The sequence below is a fragment of the Argiope bruennichi genome, chromosome 3 (assembly GCF_947563725.1).
Source record: "Argiope bruennichi chromosome 3, qqArgBrue1.1, whole genome shotgun sequence".
Lineage (NCBI taxonomy): Eukaryota > Metazoa > Arthropoda > Arachnida > Araneae > Araneidae > Argiope > Argiope bruennichi.
In genome coordinates, this window is record NC_079153.1 from 127,539,034 (window position 1) to 127,563,706 (window position 24,673).

The window sequence follows — 24,673 nt, forward strand, 5'->3', positions numbered from 1 at the left end:
GGAAGATTAGAAAAATAGAATCATTTAACTTGATTTATTTTACCAATAGTTGAAAGTAATTTTAGTCGTTTTAGTAATTCTTCCCCAGCAATAAACGAATTAAAATGACAACTAGAACACTCATGATATTGGATTACAGTTGACTGCTTTCTCCAGTTATTATAGCCACCTGTAAATCGTGTAGTTTGGCCATCTCTTCTTTTGAAAAACAGTATACAACAAAAACAAAACACAGAGTCTTGCGTTTTTGAATAAACTAACCATCTGCGAAGTTGGGTTTCACCATTTGGCATTTTTTAAAAGTAGTACGTAGTGGAAAACGATCTACCTTCAGCATTTTTAGCAAAAAATCCCTTGTGTTCCACAGGTCTGCTTTAACACAAAACATTCTAAATTTATCAGTTATAATACTTAACCATAAACCAGGATCATTTATATTCTCTTGATCATATTTGTTATTGTTTTTTCGGTCATTATTTTCTGATTCGGTAATATTTGTATAAACACACGGTTCTTCAACAAATTTCACCGTTTCAACATTTTCATTTCAAGACTGTATAGTTGGAGTAGAAATTTATTCCCCCAGTTGAAGTTTGAATTGTAATTTCTTAAGTTGAAGCAATTTCTTTTCCAGAATTACTTTTTACTAATTAAGAAAAGTGATCTGCTTGTGACTTCTTGTGAAGTTTAGCTTTTCTTCTTTTCTGATAATTTTCTTTTTTGACACCCAGAGCGATATTTTATTGACATGGACATGGTTATATCTAACAGTATTAAGTAGTTTATAGAATGAATTATTAAATTAATATATGCTATACTATACGTTATTACCTAGTAAGTGAGATAAGTGACTATAAATCCACTTACCTTATATTAATAATATTTGCACACTTGCACTAGACTACAATATATACTGTAAACTTCGTATATTTCCAAATCCGTCGACTGGTCCATTTAAACTTCTTCCTTAATTCTTCTTATTCCGGTCGTGGCCGGTGAAGAAGTAATGCACTGTGCATTGCTAGGAGTTGATCGTTTAATTTATCTTCGCTTTACTTTTTGTTTCAACAACTTAATATAAATAAATATGCACAGATTCACACATAAAATATATTAGATGTAGAAAAAAAGTTGATAGTTGATTATTTATAAGCCCATTTGAAACCAGCCTCATCCTCGACTTCTGGGAGCTGCATGCACTCAGAAGTCTGTCTCAGAAGCTCTGTCTTAACATATGTGAAAGGGATCTCCTTATTCATAAATGAACCCCCCCCCCTCATTTTATTATCACTGCGATCATTGCCCTATAACAGCGTAAGTCAAAGCTCAGCCAGCCACGTGGAAACAAACGTATACTTTCAGTATGTGTAAACGCTATTATTGTTAAGAACACTATTTTAATTCTTGATCTCAGCGGGGCCCCTCAATAGCAGGACCGAGGTGCAAAGCTCCCCCCCTCCCCGAGATGGCCGGCCCTGGGGCCATGATAAGAGTGAACAGCCTGTATATACAACAACACGCGGGAATAATAAAACTCATAATCGCGGTGACAAACAATATACATTATATAACAAGAGTTTAAGAACCTGTGGAGATAAACGATATATTATCTACTACGATATATTTCCCCTTTTTTACTAGAATCAAGTATGCATTTAATAACGACCCAGTTACAGAACTTCCCCTTTCTACCTTTCTATGAATCGCCTTTTAACCATTGGATCACCGTGACATAAAATTCTTTGTTATTTTGTTTTAAGAAATCTGCATATAGGTTTCTTTTTCTCGAGAGGGTTCTTTTTAACTGCAGTTATTGGTTCTTTAATTTTGAGGTTCTTGCTAATGGCACCTTGGATATGCTCCCTATTTGTCTTGCCCTTGATGCACTTCTGGTTCCAATCGATCGGAAAGTAATTTTTAGTGCTTTTAAACCTAAACATGTGACAACTCATTGAGAATCTCTAGCTAGTCACTTTCCTATATCTCCAAACGGTAATGTTAGAGGTGAAAATGACGAATGCAATTTTTCTTTTCCTAGTATTTCTGGACAAAGGAATCTGTCTGTCAATCTTCCGATCCAATTATCCAGCGACTTTTCGGTAGAATTGAATTTCGAGCATGGGATCTGGACACGAATATCTTAAGACGCTTATTTCTATAAAACTTAGGTAAAAGGCTTCTCCCCCTCCGTTTTTTAAAAAAACCTTTTTCTGTATTATAATTATTTATAATTGTAATTTTTATTGTCATGCATAAATGAAAGTAATCGTGGAAAGTAATTTTCTGTCTTACTTCTTTTCATTCTTTTATATCTGAAGTGTACAAAAAAAATTACGTAATTGTCAAAAAAAAAAAAAAAAAAAAAAAGAATGAACTCGATTCGAACTCAACATATCTCCACATTTCAAAATTGTCTTTCCCTCTATGAACGCAATAATACCGAAAAGTTTTGAGTAAGAGGATAAAATTTAGAATATGGTCTCCACACCAAATTTTTTACATTTTTATCAAATTTTGAGCAAAATCCATTCAGAGGTAGTCTGTTTGGTTATCCGAAAATAAGTGATAACTATAAAAAGAAGGGAGCTATAGAGATGAAATTTGGTACACAGATTTAAGATCTAAAGTGTATATATCTGACACATTTGGAAGCATATCCTTAGAGGGATTGACCATCTGTCGGTCAGTACGCTCACAATCATTAAAGGCGAAAACAAAAACGAATTGAGTTAGATCTATGAAATTTGGTCTGTGACTTTGTGATTACAAATTTTGTGCCAAATTTTATTCTTAATCGACTGAAAAAATAAATCTTGAACATAAATTGGAATTTTTTTTTTTTTTTTTTTGGGGGGGGGGGTCTTGGTAACTGTATCCCAGAAATTGAAAAAAAAAAAAAAACTTTTTAAGGAACACATGATAAATTTAGTAAAAATGCTAAATTCCTGTCAAAAATTAATATTTTGTAACTATTGTTCGCCAATGTCACACTAGGTATTCGGGAAAGCTCATAATTTATTGGGAAGAGGTGGAGGGAAAGCACTTTTACTTGAGAGCATAAGATAAAGTTTTGAGAAGACCATTCTCGTTGTTTCTGAAATTGTTAATATGTCAGCTTTTGGTTTCAACCAGTCACGCCCCTACCTTAGAGCGTGACTAAGGTAGGGGCATACGAGACAGTTGCCCCGAACTCGCACATCAGCAGGCCACCCCAAATCGAATAGAAAGTTTATTTTACGTTTCCTTCTTTAACTTCTTTCTTTCTTTCTGAACTTTAAAAATAAAATAAAAATATCATTGGAGTGGGGGGAGGGGAGGGACTTCATAGCTATTTTATGTTCTAGACAATTATATATCTATAATGAGGTGAAAAATTTGAATACCTCCATAAAGTTCGGTTCTTCATTACTGAAGCAGAGGAGGGCCTCCAAAGCAGCTTTTGCCCCGGGCCCCAATTAAGCTAAGTCGGGGTTTGGTTTCAACCAGTAGAAAAATGTGCATCCAAAATGCATACTCTGTTCCCTTATTATAATACCGTACCAAGTACAAAACGCTCATGTATGGGACTCTGAAAATAAAAATCTGAGCACTTGTGGCCTTCTCTGTCTGATCAAGATCCACAATTTTATACGGAAGGAAAAGAAGGAAAATAATGCCTTTAATAAAAAGTTCGTGAAAATTCTGGAAGATTACTTCTGCTAATTTCTTTTAATAAATGTAAAGTTATTAAAGTGCCCTCTTTTTTTTTTTTTTTTTGAGATTTGCAATACAATGCATAAAATAGTAATAAATCAAGAAATATGTATGAGTGCATAGGGGCTCAATATACACGCAGTTCGCTTTAAAGCTATTTGATTATTTATTTTGCATTGAAAATTAAAAAAAAAATCTTACTGAAATAATGATGTAAATATTTAATATTATAAGCCAATAATTTTGGTCAAATTTTAAAGCAGTAATGTTTCAAAATTCTTCCTGCTTGAGTTCTGATTTAATATTTAGATCAGAGTAAAATGAAAAGGATAGCTCGAAATGCAAACGAGATATTTATTGCCATATATGCCTTTGCCTTATGGCTACCAACCTTATGACTTTGATTACAATAAAAAAAAAAAAAGAATTTAGAGTATAGTAAAAACTGTAATTTTTTTCTGAATTAATAAAAAAAAGATTTACAAAATAATTTTTTAGAATCATTGGATACATTTTACAAAAATAAAATGAAAAATTAAAAGATTTTAATAACTAGATTTAAGAAATTTCCACCATGATGATAACATTTTATTTTCCATAAAATAAAGGAATACTGAATGGGCTTATATATCTAACTAATGTTGAAAATTTGTCTCCTTCCCCAAAATACATTGAAAGTTGCTTCTTTTAGTAAAATTTATCGTTTGATAATTAATACAAATCAGCAAGCAAATTTAGAAATTAAATTATTGCAGATTACATATAAAAGCCAGAAGCTGTTCTACAATTTGAGAAGTAGATCTCTACAACAAAAGAGACTCTACTAAAGCACATGTGATTGCATTAATTTGTTTACATAACTACTTTAAGAGTTTATGCATAACAACACATAAAAACTTTTGATTTAAAAATGTTATTAAAAACTACAGAGATTTGTATTTTTATATATAATGAAAATTCTTCACATGCATTTTTAAAAGTTCAAAATTTCCGACAATGCACATTTTCCAATAGAAAATATTTGTATAAATGATTCCACTATAAGAATATTATAATAGCAAAGGAATTTTTGAAATATATTGAAAGGCAAGCACAAAAACTGATACATCTCCATATCAAATAAAGCTTTTAAAAAATAAAGAAAAATTCCGATTGTTTCGTTGCTAATCAATTTGGAAATGGGTAATTTGAATTTCACTTAATGCCGATATTTGAAACTATTCTAGAATAAAAACGGGTCAGTTGTTTTATGAATAATGCTCCCTTCAAAATCATTTGTAAACGAGATTTTTCTATCATGCATATGTTTAAATATTTACAAGCGCTTTAAACTTTATTTTTATGCTATTGGACTTCTCTTTAAATAAATTACCCTATTTCTTATTCGTTCCAAATCCTTCATCGAATTTGAATTGCATTTTAACAGCTGTTTGTTCTCAATATCTATAGCAGATTGCATTAAGTACAAACTAAAATTCCCTCTCCCATCTTTGCGGCAAGAAATGTTTTATTAATTTTGATCACCGTCAAGAGATGGCGTTATAGTCTTCAGTAAAGGAGCCGATATTTCCGGTAGTTTATGTTTTGTAATTTGTAACCGTAACTTGTAAAATTTGCTTTTGTTCTTGTGTTTACACATAAATAATATTTCTGCAATTTTTGCAGTCTATTTTTATTTTATTTGGTGTGTTTTCTTTCAGTGAGTATTGCTATTTTTATGACATTACCTTTAAAATGTTTGTCTTAGGATGTTGTTTACTTTTCGAACTTGTCAAACCGGTGCTGTCATTAAAATAATATTTAATCAATTCAAATGAACTGAATTTTTTACTTTGTTAATATATTTTTTGCTGGTGTAATAGTAGCGTCAAAGTGTTTATCTTTTTATATTATTATCGGTTGCATGTCAAATTCGGTAAAACAGAATTCATGGCAATGTGTAGTAGCATTTTAGACTTTTCTAATTTTATTTGTACATGTTCTGTATTTTAAAATGAACTTCATGAAAAAGATATATTATTTCGTCATTCAGAAATATATAAAAAATATGTTGTATGGCATGACTTGCTTTTCCTGAGAAAATACATGTATGAAAATTCAGTGGATTATTTAATGAAATTCTTTTAATCTGTTTAGAAATCAAATTTTTGTTTCCGTCAGTTGATTTCTCTATAGATAGTTTTAGTGTATATGGTATGCTTCCTCTGTAATATAGTATTAGTTTAGTTGGTATTATTGTATTTGACTTTGAGTAACCTGAATTTTTAAAGAAACCTAAGGAAAAAAGTTGTCTTTCTGCATACTTCACTAGACCAGACAGTTCCTAAATTTTTATGGATTGCGACTCTTTTTTTAGAAATCTAATCTATAGTGACCCTCTTCATTCTTGACTCTTTGTATTTTTTCAGAGACAGTATATGTAAGAAGTTTTATAAGCCCAGAAGGAACTTCTTTGAAGAAAAAAATATTAATTAATTCTAAGTTTACAACGTATATTGGTAATATGTGGTTTGATGTAGATTTTTAGATCACATTTTGGTGAATTGTGGAATGATGCATATATATTCAAAATTTTGTCATGCCTATCAAAAATTGGCTATTGGTCTGCAGATGAGACATGGCTGACAATTTGGGAACCATAGCATTAGACTGCATGAAAGAAACTCTTTTCCCGTATGCCAAAGTATGCAGCATGTACCTCAAAATTTATTAATAGATAATTAGGTTTTTATGCCTGATTAACTATTAATAAATCTTGAAGCTTATAGAAGCAAAAATGTCAAATTTTATTAACTTTAAGAACTTGCATTTATTTAATGCTTGTGAACAAATGATCCAGATTTATTAATTGAGTGTTTTAACTTTTAGTAACTGACTGTCACAGTCTCAACTATTATCATGATCTAAAGATTTTATCAGAGAAAAACTAAAAGTGCTTTCTTACCTTCCCTCCTCTTCACGTTATTTAAAATAAGTTTTGCAGTCCTTTTATACACCTATAAAGTCATTTGTTTTCATCTTCTTTCATTTGAAATAATTCTGCCCATATAACATAATATGGGGTGTAAAGCTTCAGTAGGGTAATTATAATACATATAGATTAGTTCCATTGTATCTAAAGGAAGAGGTGAAATTGAAATTGTTTAATTAAGCAGCAAATAATCTGTTCTTTGAGGAAAGACTCTACAGGCACAGTATCATACTGTTTGTAATGAATAAAGTATTGAATATAATTATACAGTTTGACTTTCAGATGGTTAAAACATCTTTTCTTTCATAAAATAAATTGTTAAGTTGCAACCATTTCTTAAAGATATTCTTACAAGTGTGCAATTTTCGCATAGAAATGTTTTTGTTAATCAGTGATAAAATCTATAAAAAGTTTAATTTGTTTTAATTGTATGTGTTATTATTTATTTGAATTTATTTTTAATTTTATGAGGGTAAGTTTTAATGAATAACCAACTCAATCCAGTTCTGCAGATTATACTTTTCTCTTGCCTCAAAATACTTTATTTTAAATAATTTTTTTTAATGAAAGCCAAATAAATTATTGGAAGAGGAGCTTATGTTATATTAATTTCATTTTCTTCTTTGAATATATTGATTCAGACATCTTACTGGCTGATTTTTAATTTTTTTTGTTAGATTTTTTAAAATTTGCATGACAATATTTTTTTTAGCTATTTTTACGATTTTATTTTATTTATAACATTTAATCATTTTAGATTTCAAATGTATGTTTTAAGGAATATAATTTGTTTTAAATGTTATAACAAAAAATTTTGTTGTGTTCTAAAATCTTATTGGACAAAAATTTATATTTCTAATCATTTTATTATGAAAATTTATTATTTTTTTTGCAAAAAAAAAAAAGTAATTAAAGATTTTTTTTTAATATAAGAGGATCTGATATTATATTTTAAAAATAAGATTTTATGGAAATTATAAATTGTTTTTTCATTTTGCTTTTTTTTTTATTTGTTTTTCTTTCTTTCTGATAGAAGTAAAATAATTGATATGGATTTGTATTGTTTTTTCTAGTATGGCTTATTGTAATGGAAGAAAGCACCTTTAGGAAGGTGCGAAAGGACAAAACTGCTAAAACAGAAGCTACAAATATGACCAATAAAAATAATGTGAGTATGACTGACAACATAATAAAATTTGTAATTTTAAAATAAAATAGCTGTTCTTATACTAATTTATAAATTTCCATCTTGAATAACTGTATTAAACTATTTTCAGTTTTATTTTATTATTTAATTTAATTTAACTTTACATAAAGTGATACTATGAGCATTGTTATAATAATATTATTGTAATTTATAATTGATAAAATTATTGTAATATTAAATATTGTAATAAAATTATAGCCATTAAAAATGTGCATAGTAACATAAAAGTTTGTGAACTGAGGTTTATTGTATGAAATTTCTGCGTGGCCTGTGTTTCATAAGCCTTTATCTCAATTTTTTACTTAGTTTCATTATAGTATTGAAAATCTATAATAAAGAAGTCCTTATAATAAATTTGCAATAAATTCAGAAACCAAATACCTATGTCTCTAATTATTTATAATACAGTTTCTGCAATGCATACCTACATGATATATCTTTTTGCTGATCCTGATATATAATGTTTAGTTGAATTTTCTTCCTTTACCAATTAACTTTTAACAAAATTAATCAGTCACAATTTTATGTCTCATTATTACCAGGACTAATAAGGTGTGCAGGGTTTTCTTTCCAGATCTTTTTTGAGCTCTATATAAGTTTTGTGATTTATGGTTAGCTTTGTAAGATAGAGAGAAAAGAAAAGTGTGTATGTTAATATGGTCACTATCTATGGCATTTATGGAAATGCTAACAAGAAACTTTTTTCCATGGAACTCCAAAGATTTTATTATTGATATATATTTTTTAAATGCCACAAATCAATTCATTAATTGCCATGTTACCATCATAGATCAGAAGACATATGATTGAACAGTATTGAGAAAGTGTATTCTGACAATGCACATAATTATCCTTAGGCTTATTTACTGCACTATTGATTCATCACAATATACTGTTTCTAATTTTGGAACAAACATTTTTTTCATTATGAATTTTTTTAATAGTCTTGAATTTTTGGATAGTTTACCTATTGTAGGTTTAAAGAACAAGCGGTGCATTTTTAACATAAAGTAAATATACTGTAACAAAAGTTGATAATGGAATCCTGTCTATTTGTAACATATTTAAAATCCTGTCTTTTGTAACAGTAGGCTTGGTATTATTATTAAAAATTGAATGTTGTCATGAAAAAAAATATATATAATTTTACTGATTCTTGGAATTTCACATCTTTATTTGATTTTAAAATTATAAATTAAGTTTTCAAATAATGAAATGTTCCCATTTTCTGTCCATAAATGATAATATAATGCAATTTTGTATGAAGTCATAAATCTTAATTCTATTTCTTTCTTTTTGATATAAAGCTTCTTTTAGTTTAGTAGATATCAACAATTTACGTAAGTCATTGAATTCTACTTCTCTGGTGTAGCAGTTAACCTCTGGTGTAGTCTGCTTCTCTGGGAAGTTAAATTGTTGTAGAGGAATTTGTATGCTGTCTCCTAACATTACACAATTTCTCTTGCATTTTACATGTTTTGTTTCATATTGATGTATAGCATATTTTACTTTATAGTTCAGGTATGCAATTCTTGCTTCGAGCATTAGTTATTAAGAAATAGAATTCTTTAATATAAACATTTTTATTTACAAAAAAATTATTTTTCATTATATAATTTCTCTGCTATCTACATTATTGATACATGCATTTCAGCATGCAGTAGTTGAATCGGCATTCTATTTATTTTTAGTTTTTGGAATCTTTACAGTCAAGATAACTGATTTTTTAAATGAAATTGTAAATATTAGAAATATGTCTTCTCTTTTGGAAATTGATTAATCTGTCATCACATGCAAACAATGATAAATTTAGATATATTGTAACCGTAGGTAGTTTTAATGAATTGATGAATTTAATTTCACATTTCAACACATTTTTAGCTTTAATCAGAGATTTATTTTTGATTGCTTGTTTTAGAACTTTAGGGAAATATATTTATTTATTTGACTTTTGACTGTTTAGCATCTACATTTATACATACTATTATTTAACCATGTTCTCAATATTTAAACAGTGTAATAATGAAGTCAACATAACGGAACTAATTTTAGACAAAGAATCAGCATTATTCTAATGTTTTATTATTCATTAATATGTATATTTTGAAGATTTTTTCAAAAAATAGGCTAATAATATTGTTAATTGACCTGACTGTTCCACCTCTTCTTCCTTCAATACTGTGGTTCTAGATAGCTGATTAGTCAGAAATTTATCAGTAGATACAAATAATATGTCCCTGAAAAGCTTAGATTTTTTCACTTTTAATCTAGACATTGCAGGGTGTATAGCATCATGAAAAGTGCTTAAATTTGAAAGCACTTTTAAGAACCTGAAGAGTGCTTAATTTTGAAAAAAGGACCTTAAAAAGTGCTTAATTTTTTCAAAATGTGCAAAGAAAACGTTTTGAGAGATACCACACGTACGTATTAAGATAACATTTAATGACTTTTTCTCATTTTCTCTTCAACAATGTGCAATGTTGTTTCTTGAAATATTGGGAAGGCTATCCCAAGGAGTATAACATACTGTGTTATACATTTGCAACGTGAAAAACTAGTGAACTACATTGGAATTCAAAGAGGGTGAAGAATTTTACTTATCCCTGTTAAATATATGTTTAATTTTTTTATGTGTTAAAGAAAAATAAGCAGATTGGTTCTAACAATGGAAAATATAAATACAGCAAGATGGATTTGGTGCATCAAGGAGATATATCGAATATGGGAGAAACTCCTCTAAAAACATTTATTGTGAAGCCTCTTTAGTCCATTACGCATTCGATCATTGTTTTTGTCAATACTGCATTTATGAGCAATCTCTTGAACAATCTGTTTAAATGGAATTTTACTTTACTATGCTGATTTTTAATTCATTGCTCTCTGCATTTATATTAATCGATTGCATAAAATTTTATGTGATGAAATTTTAACATAAAACCATAGGTTTTCAACTATCGTAATTTCTTTCGCAATCTTTTTTTATGTCTCCATGTGTTTGAAAATTTCTATTTGTTGGATCAATATTAACAAATTTTAGTTTATATAAAACCCTTGCAGATCTAGTATTTAAAATTTTTAAGAAGAAAAAAGAAGGAAAAAAAACTTTAGTTTAGGGTTAAGATTCTATCATTTCGGTAACGATTTTTCTCTTTTTCCATTTCTTACAGACATTTTTTTTCTGTTTTGTTTCCCATAAAAATCTATCTATACATGCAGAAGTTTGTCCTGTTTGACAGAGCAACGTACAGCACAAACCATTGAAGTTAGGAAAAGGAAATTTAGTAAAAAGTTACTTCTTAGGTATTTGAGGCCTACTAAGAATGGATTTTTCAAAATTTTAATTAGAATAAGGAGAAATTACGAACAGAATTTTAACATTGTTTCTGCCATAACATCAAAGCTTATTATCACATCAAAGTTATTTTTACATCATTTAAAAAGTGTTTGAAGATAACTTTCCAATGATATAAATTTTGTTTAAATGAATGCAGTTTTTAAAAATTTGAGTAATTTTTGCAGAATTTATTTTGGACACAATTTGTAACAATGATTCTTATTGTAACGAAATTTAAAACCTTGCCATTTCTTCATCGTTAAATCACATTAATGTGTTAATGTTGCAATTTTTAAAAAATGCCTTCTTTGCTTTAATTTAAAATTTAAATTTTAAAGCAGTTCACTGAATTTGATTCTCTGCTTGTTGAGTGTTTTTTAATTTTAAGATAATGGGACATATTATCCCGTGCTGGCTTCAAAAAATTCATTAACTGTCATTTTTTTACATTTATTTTTTATTTATTTATTTTGATTTTACATTTACATGAAAAATTTTTCATAAGTAATGTGATTTCGTAATGTGAAATCATTTTTATTTCCTCATAAAATATATAATCACATTTTTCTATAATTTTTTTAAGCTGAATTTTTTATTTATATTTGTATATACATTAAAAAGCAGGCTTTACTAAATTTTGGAAATGTAAAACTTTTAAAAAGCCCTTTACTAAATTAATTTTTTTATAGTCTGAACAATTCTAAAAGTTATTATTCTTTTTTATTAAAAGATTTGATTTATAAAATTTAATTAGAACATGCTATTTTGTCATGAATTTTTGGCAGTTTTGCTAATTTTTATAATCGTATCCATTCTGGAATACTTTAGCTCTTAGCTTTGTAAACAAATAAAATGGGTCTAAATTGTTAAATATTGTGAGTTAGCATAGGAGGAAATTTATACTTTCCATTTCAATCATATCAGATTTTATTTGTTGCTACATATATACAAATCAAATGTAAAATTTTTAATCATATGCTTTTTGGTCAGATTTTTGGTTATTCATATGCTTCTACATCAATGTCGACATTTTTAGAAATGATATATACATCTAAATTAAATTATATGTTAATTTTAAGAAATGTTGAAAAATACCCAAGCTATTTAGTGCTAATCTTATAAAAGTTGACTTAATTTTTTTTGTGATATATATTTTTTGTTTTTATGCTTTTTTCAAAGCGAAAAATTTGTTTTATTATAGAAGATGTTGTGCTTTTGCAATGTTATAAATATTAAAATTTTAAAAAATACATATTTAAAATTAATTTAAAAAGCACATTTAAATTAAAAAACTTTTTTGGTAAAAACAGTGTATTATAAAACAAAAAAACTTTTATGCTTAAAAAACATGCAGATTTACATATGCATCATATAAAAAAGATTCTTAATTTTTTTGGTTAAGGTGCTTAATTTTTGCTGCAATTTCTCATTATGTACCTTGCATTGTCTAAGGAAGAATATGATGATTTTTGGGCTGAGATCTCAGTTAACTGAAATTAAAAACAAATATTTTCAACTACTGTTATTCTTAGAGAAATTATTATTAAATGTCATTTGAAATATTGAGCTTTCATATTGAAGAATTTTTTGTTAATGTACAAGTAGTTGTGCTTGTGAGGCATTAATGCATATAACAGTGTTCTATTGAGAGTTAGCGTTAAAGTAATTTTATCATGTGCTATAAATAATTATAATAAATTTTTTGCTTCTAGGTTTCATCTCCAAGTTCTGGGAAGGATAATGATAACTCAACCAGCACAAATGCTCGTCCTAAACTTGTTTTCTTTTGGACCAATGCTGAAGTCTTAAAGTGGCTGCGTAGACATTGTGAAGAGTATCATACTTTGTATGCCAGTTTGTTTTTAGAAAATGATATTACTGGTAAGATTTCTTATTTGTAAAATAGTATTATTTGACAAGTATAATATAATCAAATAGATCCTTAATTTGATTTTGGAGCTATTATTGGAATAAAATTATATAAATTTCTTGGATTCATATGAATGTTGCAGTTAAAAAAAATGGCCATTTAATTTCATCCTTGATATTTGACTCCAGTAAAAGTTAGTTTTTTATGAATTTTAAAAATGCAGTATTAGATTTAAGTTTCTCAGTTATGGCAATTGTAATTATAATCTTTAAAATACATAATCATGCATCTAATATCACATTTAAAATATACACACACATATATATAACTTTATAATGCATCTGTTATATATATAACAATGGTTATGGCCAATGTATATACACTAATTAAATCACTTATATGCTAAAATGGTAATTTTTTTTATACCTTAGGTAGATCTCTGTTAAAAATGAATGATTCTACCTTAGAAAGAATGGGAATCAAGGAGAAAACTCATAGGTAAATCTTTGTTCAATATTTCATGAATTCTTACTTTTTGTAGATTTTAAATTATTATACATTTTTATAATTGTTTCTGATATAGAGTTAAACATTTCTAAACAATTTTGAAGAATTTTTAACTTGCAATTTATTCCTATGAATTGAAATTTGAAAGAAGTACTACTTTTTGAATAAAGTTGTAAATAACTTTCAAACTAAAATGTTATACATATAACATATACAATTTAAAGTTTGTCCTTAAATATATTAGATCGACGTTTTGGTAAGCATCTTTCATAATTACTAATGTAATTTCTTCATATTTGTTTTAAGCTTAATGAAATGTCATAACATTTTATAGAGTCAGCACATTTTGTTTCTTTTTGATGTGTTTGAATTTTTTTAAAGTTGGAAGAATGTGATCTTTTATATTTAATTATTTAGAAAACTGCACATTTTAAATGCAACAATATATAGACTAGGGTGGAATGAAATTATTATAAATTTGGCCATTTTCTTCTTTGGAAAGCTACACTTCTTAAATTGTGTTAAAATATTTATGCTTTTTTCGTAAAGATATTTTGCATTACGCTATATGAGTGTTTGCTACAATTTTAAATTTCTTTCTTTTTAAGCAACAAAGTTGAGTGCACTATATTTTTTAGGGTTGTGTGTGTTAGGCTACAGTGATCACTTTAAGCCCATGCTATGGATTAAAAAAAGTAATGAATTATTAAAATCATATTAGATAATTAAAGTCAATTTGAAAATAGACATTGCACTCATTATAAAACACATTCATATGGGAATTCAGTATTCAAATATCAAAGATTAAAAGTATGAAGTCCTCTAGTATTAAACATTGATGCATCTGGTATTTAAATTGTTTGTTGCTTCACTTTCAATTTTATCTGTATCTTCATTTTTTGTAAAATAGTATTTCTGGAAATTATACTCCAAAAGGATATTTAACAAAATGTTTGACTGTAAAAAATCCAATTTCTGCTGACAAAATTTGACTATCAAAAGTTTTTATTGACCTTTTTGCCATAATGCTATATCAGTATACAATAATCAGAAAATATTTTGTTTGAAACTGATGTTATAATGTCCTCACTTTTCGATCCTTCTTTGACTATCATCTGAGTTGGAATGCTAGGTTCCTTTATCACCATAGTTTTTTTTTTGAAGAATAAAATTCTTTATTATTATTATTATTATTATTATTATCTGCTTAAATACTCTTCATGAAGATGGTTTGCAACCATATCTGTTGTCAGATCATCATCTGTAGTAGATATCTGTACACATTTTCTTTACACTTTTGAATGTTTCATTATAGTTTTTGTTTTTCTTAATGCTGAAGGTGATAATATTGTAAGAACAGTCAGTTTTAATTCTTTTAAAGGGGATACCACAGCGTTTGAAACAGCAGAAGCATCATCACTTCCTTTAAAATGAAGGGAATAGCCACTGGCTTCTTAAAGAATTTTTAAACTTTACTCATAAAAAAATAATAGAAACTTTGTTTCTTTTTCTAAGATCTATAGGCAAAGAACTGAAGTGAGCTTAGAAGCTGTTTAGCATCATATAACAATACATGAAAAAATCTCCTAGATGAAAAGCTGCAGTCTTAAAGTTCACAAAATGTTAGAAAGACACCAAAATGATACTAAAAGAAGTTGAAAAGAGACAGAATAGTCAAAAGAAAACATCCTTCATTAATGGTGCTTAATGTTAAAAATTCATACAGAAAATGATTATATTAAAAGAAAGTAATTGTGTAAGTTCCCTTTGTTTTTGGCAATATTGCCAATGCAGTAATTTTAGTTTTTACTTTGCTAGCATTCATAGGTGAACAATTCATATGAATTATTAATTTATCTTTTGAGTTTAAACCATGGCTTGTATCTTTTCTTTGCAGATATATTTAATATTTAGCAGATCATATTAATAATATTGTTTTTCTTGTGTAGGATTTCGGATTTATTTAGGATTGGATGAGTTCATGTTTCAAACGAATTAAGCCTATCTAGAGTTGAGCTCTGCTAAGCCTATTCATTATCTATATCGGAATCTCACATTTAATATGGACTAAACAAAAGTATAAATAAAACTAATAGCTGACAGAAACAATTGACAAGTGTGGATGTACAGAATTGTATTTATTTTGAATTGCCATATTGGTGTATTAGAACTGATTCAGGAAACTTAAATGGGCAGTCATTGCCAGAAAGCTGAAGAAGCTGCCCCGATTGAGTATGAGAAAGAACTCAAAGATTTGTTTAAAGCTAATACCAATGCTGTAGATATATTTATTAATTTCATGATGGAACAAATAAAAGAATAATGAATTTTTAAGCAACTTAATAAAACTGAATAGAACGACACAATTTAAACATTTCTTCTATGGAGAATCTATAAAATACGCACATATATTTTTCCAATTTAGATGTAATAAAGATAAAAATGAAACTCCTTGTCTTTCAGAGTTAAAGAATTTGTGAAATGAATTGCATTTAGGATTAAAAAAAGAAACCATATTATTTGAGTTGCTGCTGAACAGCGTGATCTTAGACTTATTGCCAAAAGAATATATATCATTTAAGGTCTAGTTTATTGTTATTATACAAAAAAAAACGATGAATTAATTATCCAATTATGTTCTTATCCTTAAGAAAGATACAGCACATTAACAGGAAACTCTTATGGTAAAGTATGAAGAAAGGAAAAATCCTGTGTCAAAACATACTGTACTAAAAGAAAGTAGGATAATTTCAATTACTGTTATAAAAAAGGCCCATTGAATCAAATCTGGAGCTCACTGAACTGCTGATAGTAGACCACTTAAGCCTAGTTCTGATTCAGGAATAGGTAGATTTTCTGTACAGCCACTACTTTATACATTATCTCAGATCATCTTATCAAAAGAAGGGGGAAAAGCCTCTAATAAACATCTATGGAACTGATACAGTGCTCTTCATTTGCTTTTTAATATTTTACCAATAGAATCAGAACAAGTAATTAAGCCTAATAATTCTTTTAACTTCTGTTTTTAATGTAGAGCTCATTTAATCTTTAATTTGTACAAACCAGATAGGTTAATCTATACTGCCAAATTTGGCACAAATAAATTTGAGAGGTGAAAGTTTCAGAATGAAATTTTGATTTCTCTTTTAATTAATTACAAAACCAAGTGAAATTTAGCAGGTTTTTGTGATAATTTTCTAAAAATATTATTACACCAAATGATTTTTTTTATTTTGAAATGATATAAAAATCATCTTTGGAATAATGTCAATTTTAATTTTTTTACAATTTTTTCCCCTAGTTTTGGCAATTTAAAATAATTTTAAAAAAATTATTTTTGCAATGAAATTTAAACCAATTCAGTGTTTTGATGAAAGATTTACGTTGTTACATCAAATATTAAATTGCATAATTCTCTTTCATTGTTAAAAGTAAGATAATGAAGATTGTTTATATTTTCCTCTTCTTTGGTTAGTCATTAAGCATTTGTATTTTATTTTATTCAATTCTTTGAACTATTTGCTTATATTAGTTGTTCTTTAACTTTTTTATTTATGTGATTTCTCCTAATTGATGTATAATCAGACATCCTTAAAAAATATAAAATACACAGCATCAATTTAAATCTTTGCATTTTAGTAATCTTATTAAATAATGCATAATTAGATGTTTGAAGGTGTGGACAGTTGCATTAAATCATATTTGCATGGAAATGCAACTGGAATCGCTCTAGGAGGTTCATGATTACAACAGGCAAGTAAACAGTACAGCTTAAATGTCTACAAAAAATATTTTCTTCAAGGAATTATAAATGTTTTTATGTATAAAAAATTTAATTGAAATGTAACCACTGTTTTCAGCAAATTTGATTTTTCTCAATAACCATAGTGGATAAAAATCTAATCATTTCTATTATTTTTAAATAAGCCATTGCAAAACCATATATTGAATCACTCTGATGGAGCAAATGTGGGTTTGCTTATAATTGAACTGCTATCGGCATTTATATGGATACTTTTTAATAAAATTTTAAGTATTAGTGTTTTTTAATTATTCAACATGCTGACCTTGCTGCTTACTTATTCAATCAAGTATTTATGTAAATAAAAATGTTGTAACATTTGTTAAAAATAATTATATTTTTTCAGAGAAGTAATATGTACAGAAATACTGAAGTTAAAGTTAAAGAGTGATATTCTTGAATTGAAAGATTTACAAAAGAAAAAAGGTATGTAAATTATGAACCACTCTGATTGACACTTAGAAAATTCATTTTTTTAATGTAATATTTGCAGAAATACAAAAAAAAGTTTTAGTATTTGAAAGTGATATAAACTAGATTTTTTTATAATTCCTAAGTGTTTTAACTCTTATCTTAGATGTTTTGTATTTTAATGTATGCTTTTTTCTTTGTAGGAGAAGCATTGTAAATTGCAGGATTTGTTTCTCAAGAAGAGAAACATTCTCATTCAATATATATCTAAATATATAAATGCTTTTACCATGGAATAGATAAGTTATACATTTGTTGTATGGATTTGTGTCCAGAGGAATATTTCCAAAACCTCAAAGTCCATTGTATTTTATTTTTATACAATATTTTACATTTTATTTTATAAAACTATTACCATTTTTTTGTCTGCATTTCCAAATAACTATTAATGAAAGCCAAATTTTGTATATGCATTTAAAAAACCACTGTTCCCTCCTTTCTTTATAAAAATTTTTATCATGTAAAAATGTTAAATAAGAATTTATAATTAAAGAATATTTCTCATGGAGTTAAATTTTTAGATAAGATTTGAAAAGATATTTCTAAAAATTAAAAATGTATACACTTCAAAGAAGAAAAATATGATGGTTAGATTATTAAAGTTGTGTAAATATATTCTACTTTATATTTCCATGTGTGCGATATTCAGAAGGTATTTATTAAGCAAGTTATAATGCAAGCCATTCTTTTCATGACGTAAAGAAATATTCATGCTGAATACTTTTGCTATTTATATATTGAAATTGCTTCATCCATAGAATAATTATAAGTTAATGATTTTATCAGTCTCAATGCTTCATGTAAACTACATTTTTATTGCAATATATGTGTATGTATGTGCATTTTTAATTATAGATAGTTCTATTTTTGTCTTTACATTTTGCTTTGGGAACAAAAATGTTTTATATTGAACATTATGAAATCAGATTCAATTCATATTAAAATACAGACTACTAATGTTATACAAAAATGTTTTTATATTCTTGTTGTTTTATGCAATTCATATCAGTTGTGAAATAATATATCCGTTGAAGCATATTTATATGAATATGTTAAACTTATAATAAAAATCATTGTCTAACCTTTTTGTATTTCTTTAAATAAAACATTTAAAACAATATTAAATAATAATGTCTGAAGCATAAAAAAGAATTAACACTTTCTTGAAATATTATGGTAGAATCCATGTAAATGATTCAATAACAAACAGATTATGTAACCATTAGTTTAATATAAACATTTGCCATCATAATTACACAGAAAGGCAGGCACTTTATTATCAGAAGCACAACACAAATGAATGCAATTACCTTTTATCATACAAAAACTAACTAAAAACATATCTGGATATTTACAGATGATAAATTAAAATTAGAAACCATTTGTTTCTGTATGTGCCCACACTCCCACAACAAACATTTCGATGTTGCATTCATCTTGTCCTCTCACAATTCTGAAATAGCCATTCTCGCCCCACTCTTCACCCCATGAGTTGGCACACAACTGAAAAAGAAATAATTTTGAGTGAAAAAAAAATGTCTGAATTTCATTTTTAGAGTAACAAATATAAAGATATTTACATACTGACTTGAAAAGCTTATATTAAAAACAATTTGCAACTAGTTTAGCGTCCTTTTTTGATATGATTAACATTTTTCAACTATATTACACTGATAAAATTAAAACATTTTACAAAAATTTATTCAGGAAAATCCCACTAGTGCTGTTCATATAAGTATTTTTATTATAAAATCCGAAATTAGATATTTTGTTAACAAGATTATTTTTTTACCAAATGTTTATGTACACATAAACGAATTTTGTTGGAAATAGTATTGATTTGAACGTATTCATTTTTGTTTGTTTAAAGGCATTGTTATTAAGACAATTTCAGAATACTCCATGCTTTTAAATTTTTAATACTTTTAAACTGAGGTCAGATAATTAACATAATCGCATGAAATGTCACCAGCTTTTCGAACTTTTATATCGCAGCAAGGCAAGGACATTTAACCCATGACAACAGATTTGTCATGCATAGGCTTATATTTATAATGGATATTTGATAAATAAGAGCTTAAAAGCTGGGATTAGATGTCAGATTCACTGATGATAATAAAAAATTTAGTTACCATAATAGAATAAGCATAGTTTTAAGTATAGTGAAAAAGAAAGCTAGTACTTAAGATTTACATACATTTTCAACTCCTTCAAATTCAGGGCTATAATGAATTTAATTTATAGATTATTAGTGAAACACCATGAAGCATCAAAGATCAAATAATTTGTTGATAATTAATGTCTCCAAAAAAGCAATTTATAACTATAATATCTGGAGAGAAATTGACGATGGAGGTTATTCCATTCAAAATTAAGGTAAAAATAATGACTGGTATAGCAAAAAAATTTACATAAGTGATGCTGCCAGTGAATAGTTCCATAATAATTTCAAAATGTGTTTGAGAAAGGGCTGTATTTTGAAAAGCACAATGTAGATATACTTATGTATTAAATTAAAAATGACATATGTTTTGAGGCAAGACATTGACACTGAATAAACATTTTCCAAAATATCTATTCTAAGCAATTATTTTTTACTGTTGAGCATCATCTTAAAAACTTTTTCAGATTGGTGGAAATGTTTTTGATTAATATCTTATTTTTATGATATGCCTATGTTAAGCATTATATTTTAGTATCTTACTAATGTAGAAGTTCCTCTTATATATCTATTTATATTAAAAAGTTTCTTTTGACACTGGTTTAATAGTAATTGGAGATTTGCAATATATCAATCAATTGGCAAAAAACTGGTAACGTTTTAAGCTAATAACTTCTAGTTTTTTAAAAAAATACAATTTTAATTTTATATTCATAAAGTTTTTATTTTCTAAACAGACAAGATTCGTAATCTTTAAAAGAAATACAATTTTTATGTTTTTCCTTTTGCATAGTACAAGCATTTTTATTAGAAAAAATTTATGTAAAGAAAATAGTTTAGACTTGGATTTTTTTTTTAACCTCTTGTACAGTAAATAAATTGGCAGAAGCATGTATAACAATAAGCATAGTACGTCATAGGGCAAGAAATTAATTATACAATTTGAATGTTTCCTTAAATACCAATCAATGAAATTATACCATAAATATATTCATAATTTCATGTATAATAAAGAATCTTACCCAATATTTGATACTTTTTCCATCAACTACATCTGTACCCCATCTGCAACATAAATAAGATATGCTTATATTAAAAAATAAATTATTATAAAACATTTGAATTCTTCAATCAATCATTTTTATGCAACTTTTAACAATGATACAGTTATAATTTCAAGATATTTCTATACTATATATTCTTGTGTCAATGAACAATAAATATTTTTTTAAATAGAATTTTCCAAAATTAAAAAAGGTAGTTTTTACTTAAAATATTAGTTTAATAAATCATGAAAAAGCAGCCTATGATGTTTGATTGACTTACTGAAAAAAAATTTAATAATGAGAAAATTAATTTTAAATGTCTTTTTAATATGCAATACATTTTATTTCCTCTTTATATTGGAAATAATATAAGTGCTTAATAGATCATCCAGAATAAAATAGAAAGTAATTTACAGTTTTGAAACAAAACAACTTGCACAGTTTATTTGGAATTCAGGTTGAGTAATTCTGTCGTGATCAAGCATTGAACAGAACCATAAAGCTGCAAGTTTCAAACAAGCTTGTTTGTGAGTATACAAAGTTATGTTTAGCATGAGATTATGGTGTATAAATGGAATAATAAGGTGTAACGCACCATTATATCATCATGAAAATGGAAGAAGGGATTAATTCTACTCACCCTAAAATTCTGATGGAGTGAAAGTCCTGTTGCCTAAATGCTTGAGGCAAACCGGCCACCAGCGATTCAATGTGATGATAAACGCCGCTTTTGTACAGGAAGAAATCAGAGTGCACCCTGAAGGTGGCTGTGGGGAAAGGAAGATTGTCAGAATTTATTACAAGCACTTTTTTACACTAAAAATCAGCAAATCACATTAACATTTGTCCACAAAAAGAAATAACTATCGATACAGATTTGATTTTCATTTTGATATAGAGATATTTATTCATGATGATACAAAGATATTTCTAAAAAATTGTTCTCTCCACATTTATCGTAATAAAAGCTCAAATATTAAATGATATTTTGACCTACTTCACCAGCGGCCTTGCGTTACGTTTTTGAGATTCAGATGAATAGGTGCTAAAATTCCTTTCGACTTTTATCGTAATCGATTAGATGAATGAAAGTAAGACACTGGAAAGAGGAATGGCTCCAAAACAATTTTACATCTGTGGTTTCTAGTGTTCAATCTCGAATTGAAAATTCCTCTGCGTTTTTGCGTATGCATCACGATGCGTTTATTTCGTCAACATGGGAGTGAGAGGAGGAAATGTTTATATTCAATTATAAGGCGAACGCGGATTATTCGCAGATTTAAGAGGCATAAAAACTACAGATAAGCTTCTTCTCAGCCCCTTAGCGAGGTAGAACCGTCGAAAAGTGGTAGTCTCTAGATACTGAAACGAACAGTTGTTATTGTAATTGCTAAAAAAAAAAAAATCTTCAAGAGTTCATTTAACTATTTATGTCATTTAAATCTTTACATTTTGGATGATTCAAAATTACTATATTTATTTGTATCTTCATTGCATACTTGGGGATCGCACAATAACTTTTCAGATGTATTGTTTATCAGTAGTCGCAATCATCAAATTATACAAATAAAGTTGAAAACATAGGTGAGTTGCAATGAAATATGCATTAATAAGTGGTTTTCAAAAGAGTAGATTGTATCCGACGAAAGAAGCATAACATGAAATACGATCACTGTCGCAGCTCACACTTGATATTCAGACCACCTTTGTTATCTCTTAATTATCGTAGAGAAGGGGGTATCTAATTTGATAATTCAGTACAATTAAAATGTAAAATGTGATGCTCCTGCTAATGAAATATTAACATCTTAATCAGTTTGCCCATATATAGTTCAGCAACGGATTGTAAAACCCTCCGCGCTTTTGCGCATGCGTTAGGACGGTTTAATTCGTCAAAATAGGGGTGAAAGGAAAGATGATAGGAGGAAATGTTTACAGTTACTAGTATCTAATAGGGGAAATCCAAGGCCAAAGGGAATACCGGAAGTGCACTCATCGTTCCGTGTTTCACCCCTTAATGAGAATCGTCAAAATGCGGTCGTCTCAGAATCTGCTAACGAACTTATACCATGCATACATCGGCTTATAGCATGATGTTACTGTTTTAAAATAAAGTATCATGGGAGAGGGCCAAAAAAATAACGCTATATTCCGAGAACCAGTTACCTGCGCTAAGCCATTGTTGAATATACGATCTAATGAATTTATATGCAAAATGCAGATTAATTTCATCTAATTCTGTATTTTTTAATACATTTTTCGGCCTATTCATTAGATATTGAATATATTTTAAGTGGGTAAATAAATGGAGCGAATAATGCGGAAAACTATTGATCTCCAATTCTCAACATTACAGTAACGCCAAAGCAAATAGTTGTATCATAAAAATTTTTCTTTACCTTGCACTGGACCATTGAAATACAACTCTCTCATTATTTCTTCTTCCTGAAAAAAAAAAATGTTCTTTAAATTAACGAAAATAATGATACATACTATATGTTGGAGAAATGAATAATTACGAAGTCAAATCTTTATTCAAACAAACATAACGTTTAAAGCCACTTTACCGAACCAAGTGCATTATTTTAATCACATTTAAGAATTACTTGTAAATTGAAACGTATCCCGTTAATCCTCATGTTAATTACCGGTGAAACGCGCTAACATTCATAGAATAGCCTGGAACAATGCTCCAATGTTCAAACAAGTTTTACTTTAATTCGGATAAATTTGGTCTTCGTAAATAAAATAAAGGTAAAAAATTTATCTGAAAATACCGCTGGAAAAAATACCGAAAGCTCGGGACACTTGGAAAATTGCCTAATTAGGTAGCAATTGTTAAATTAGACATTTGATAGCAATTGTCTAAATTTGAAAGCTGGCAGCAACTGCTTGATTAGGGATCTGCCCTGAATGAGCAATTTTTTAAAATAAAACAATTACTTTTAATCTAATTAAGCTATCATTACGATTTAAAACTCATTGTCTAAGTTTTTTTTAGCATCAACTTAATTTAAATTTTTCTCAGGTTAATGACAGTGTATTTAAAGGCAAAAAAAAAAAAAAAAAGGATTAAAAATTCTATTTCGTATTTATTCAGTAACATATCCAGGCGAAAACTTAGAAACCTATTTTGAATAAGCAGCTGAACAATTTAAATTAATAAAATTTTATGCATTTTTTCCTATTGAACTATTATATAATTTTTAAATATCTTTTACCTTGGGTCCCACACGGTAAGGGGGCGTGGACAAATAAACTTCATCTTCAGTTCCGGTAGGGCATCGAACTTTCCCTGCGCTGTTTCCATTATTGAATGGGCACGTGACGTCCGCTTTTCCGAGATACGGGAAGCACTTCGTTGTAGTGATGCTAGAAAAGAGAAATAATCAATCAATTAATGCTGAATATATAGTTATTTAAGAATTGTAGGGTTTTAGGTATCCAAATCATTACAGGTGGCAATGATGTATGGGTCGTGGTGGATATAAGTATTCTACAGTTCTAGACAGTGCATATGATGACGGTACAGACCTCTCCGAAGGAAGTACGTCCCGTCATCGATGGGAGGAGTCAGATCCACCACCTATTTGTGTACCCTCCAGGGT

General features: G+C 27.9%; 2 protein-coding genes across 2 annotated transcripts in view; one reads left to right on the plus strand and one right to left on the minus strand.

The window, feature by feature from the left end:
* The first annotated feature begins 5,253 nt into the window (after window positions 1-5,253).
* On the plus strand, window positions 5,254-18,871 carry LOC129963057 (protein aveugle-like). The gene is made up of 6 exons (XM_056077082.1): window positions 5,254-5,392; window positions 7,738-7,832; window positions 12,918-13,086; window positions 13,507-13,573; window positions 17,734-17,813; window positions 18,002-18,871. The coding sequence occupies exons 2-6, from the start codon at window positions 7,752-7,754 to the stop codon at window positions 18,013-18,015; spliced, it is 411 nt and encodes a 136-aa protein (XP_055933057.1). The 5' UTR covers window positions 5,254-5,392; window positions 7,738-7,751; the 3' UTR covers window positions 18,016-18,871.
* Window positions 18,872-19,069: 198 nt separating this feature from the next.
* The window catches only part of LOC129963056 (uncharacterized peptidase C1-like protein F26E4.3), a 70,326-nt gene continuing 64,722 nt past the window's right edge, over window positions 19,070-24,673 (minus strand). Inside the window, exons 7-11 of the mRNA XM_056077081.1 lie at window positions 24,287-24,437; window positions 23,465-23,510; window positions 21,706-21,832; window positions 21,042-21,084; window positions 19,070-19,361 (exon numbers count right to left, since the gene is read on the minus strand). Of these exons, the coding sequence (XP_055933056.1) occupies window positions 19,230-19,361; window positions 21,042-21,084; window positions 21,706-21,832; window positions 23,465-23,510; window positions 24,287-24,437 (499 nt within the window). The 3' untranslated portion in view covers window positions 19,070-19,229. The remainder of the gene's footprint in view (window positions 19,362-21,041; window positions 21,085-21,705; window positions 21,833-23,464; window positions 23,511-24,286; window positions 24,438-24,673) is intronic.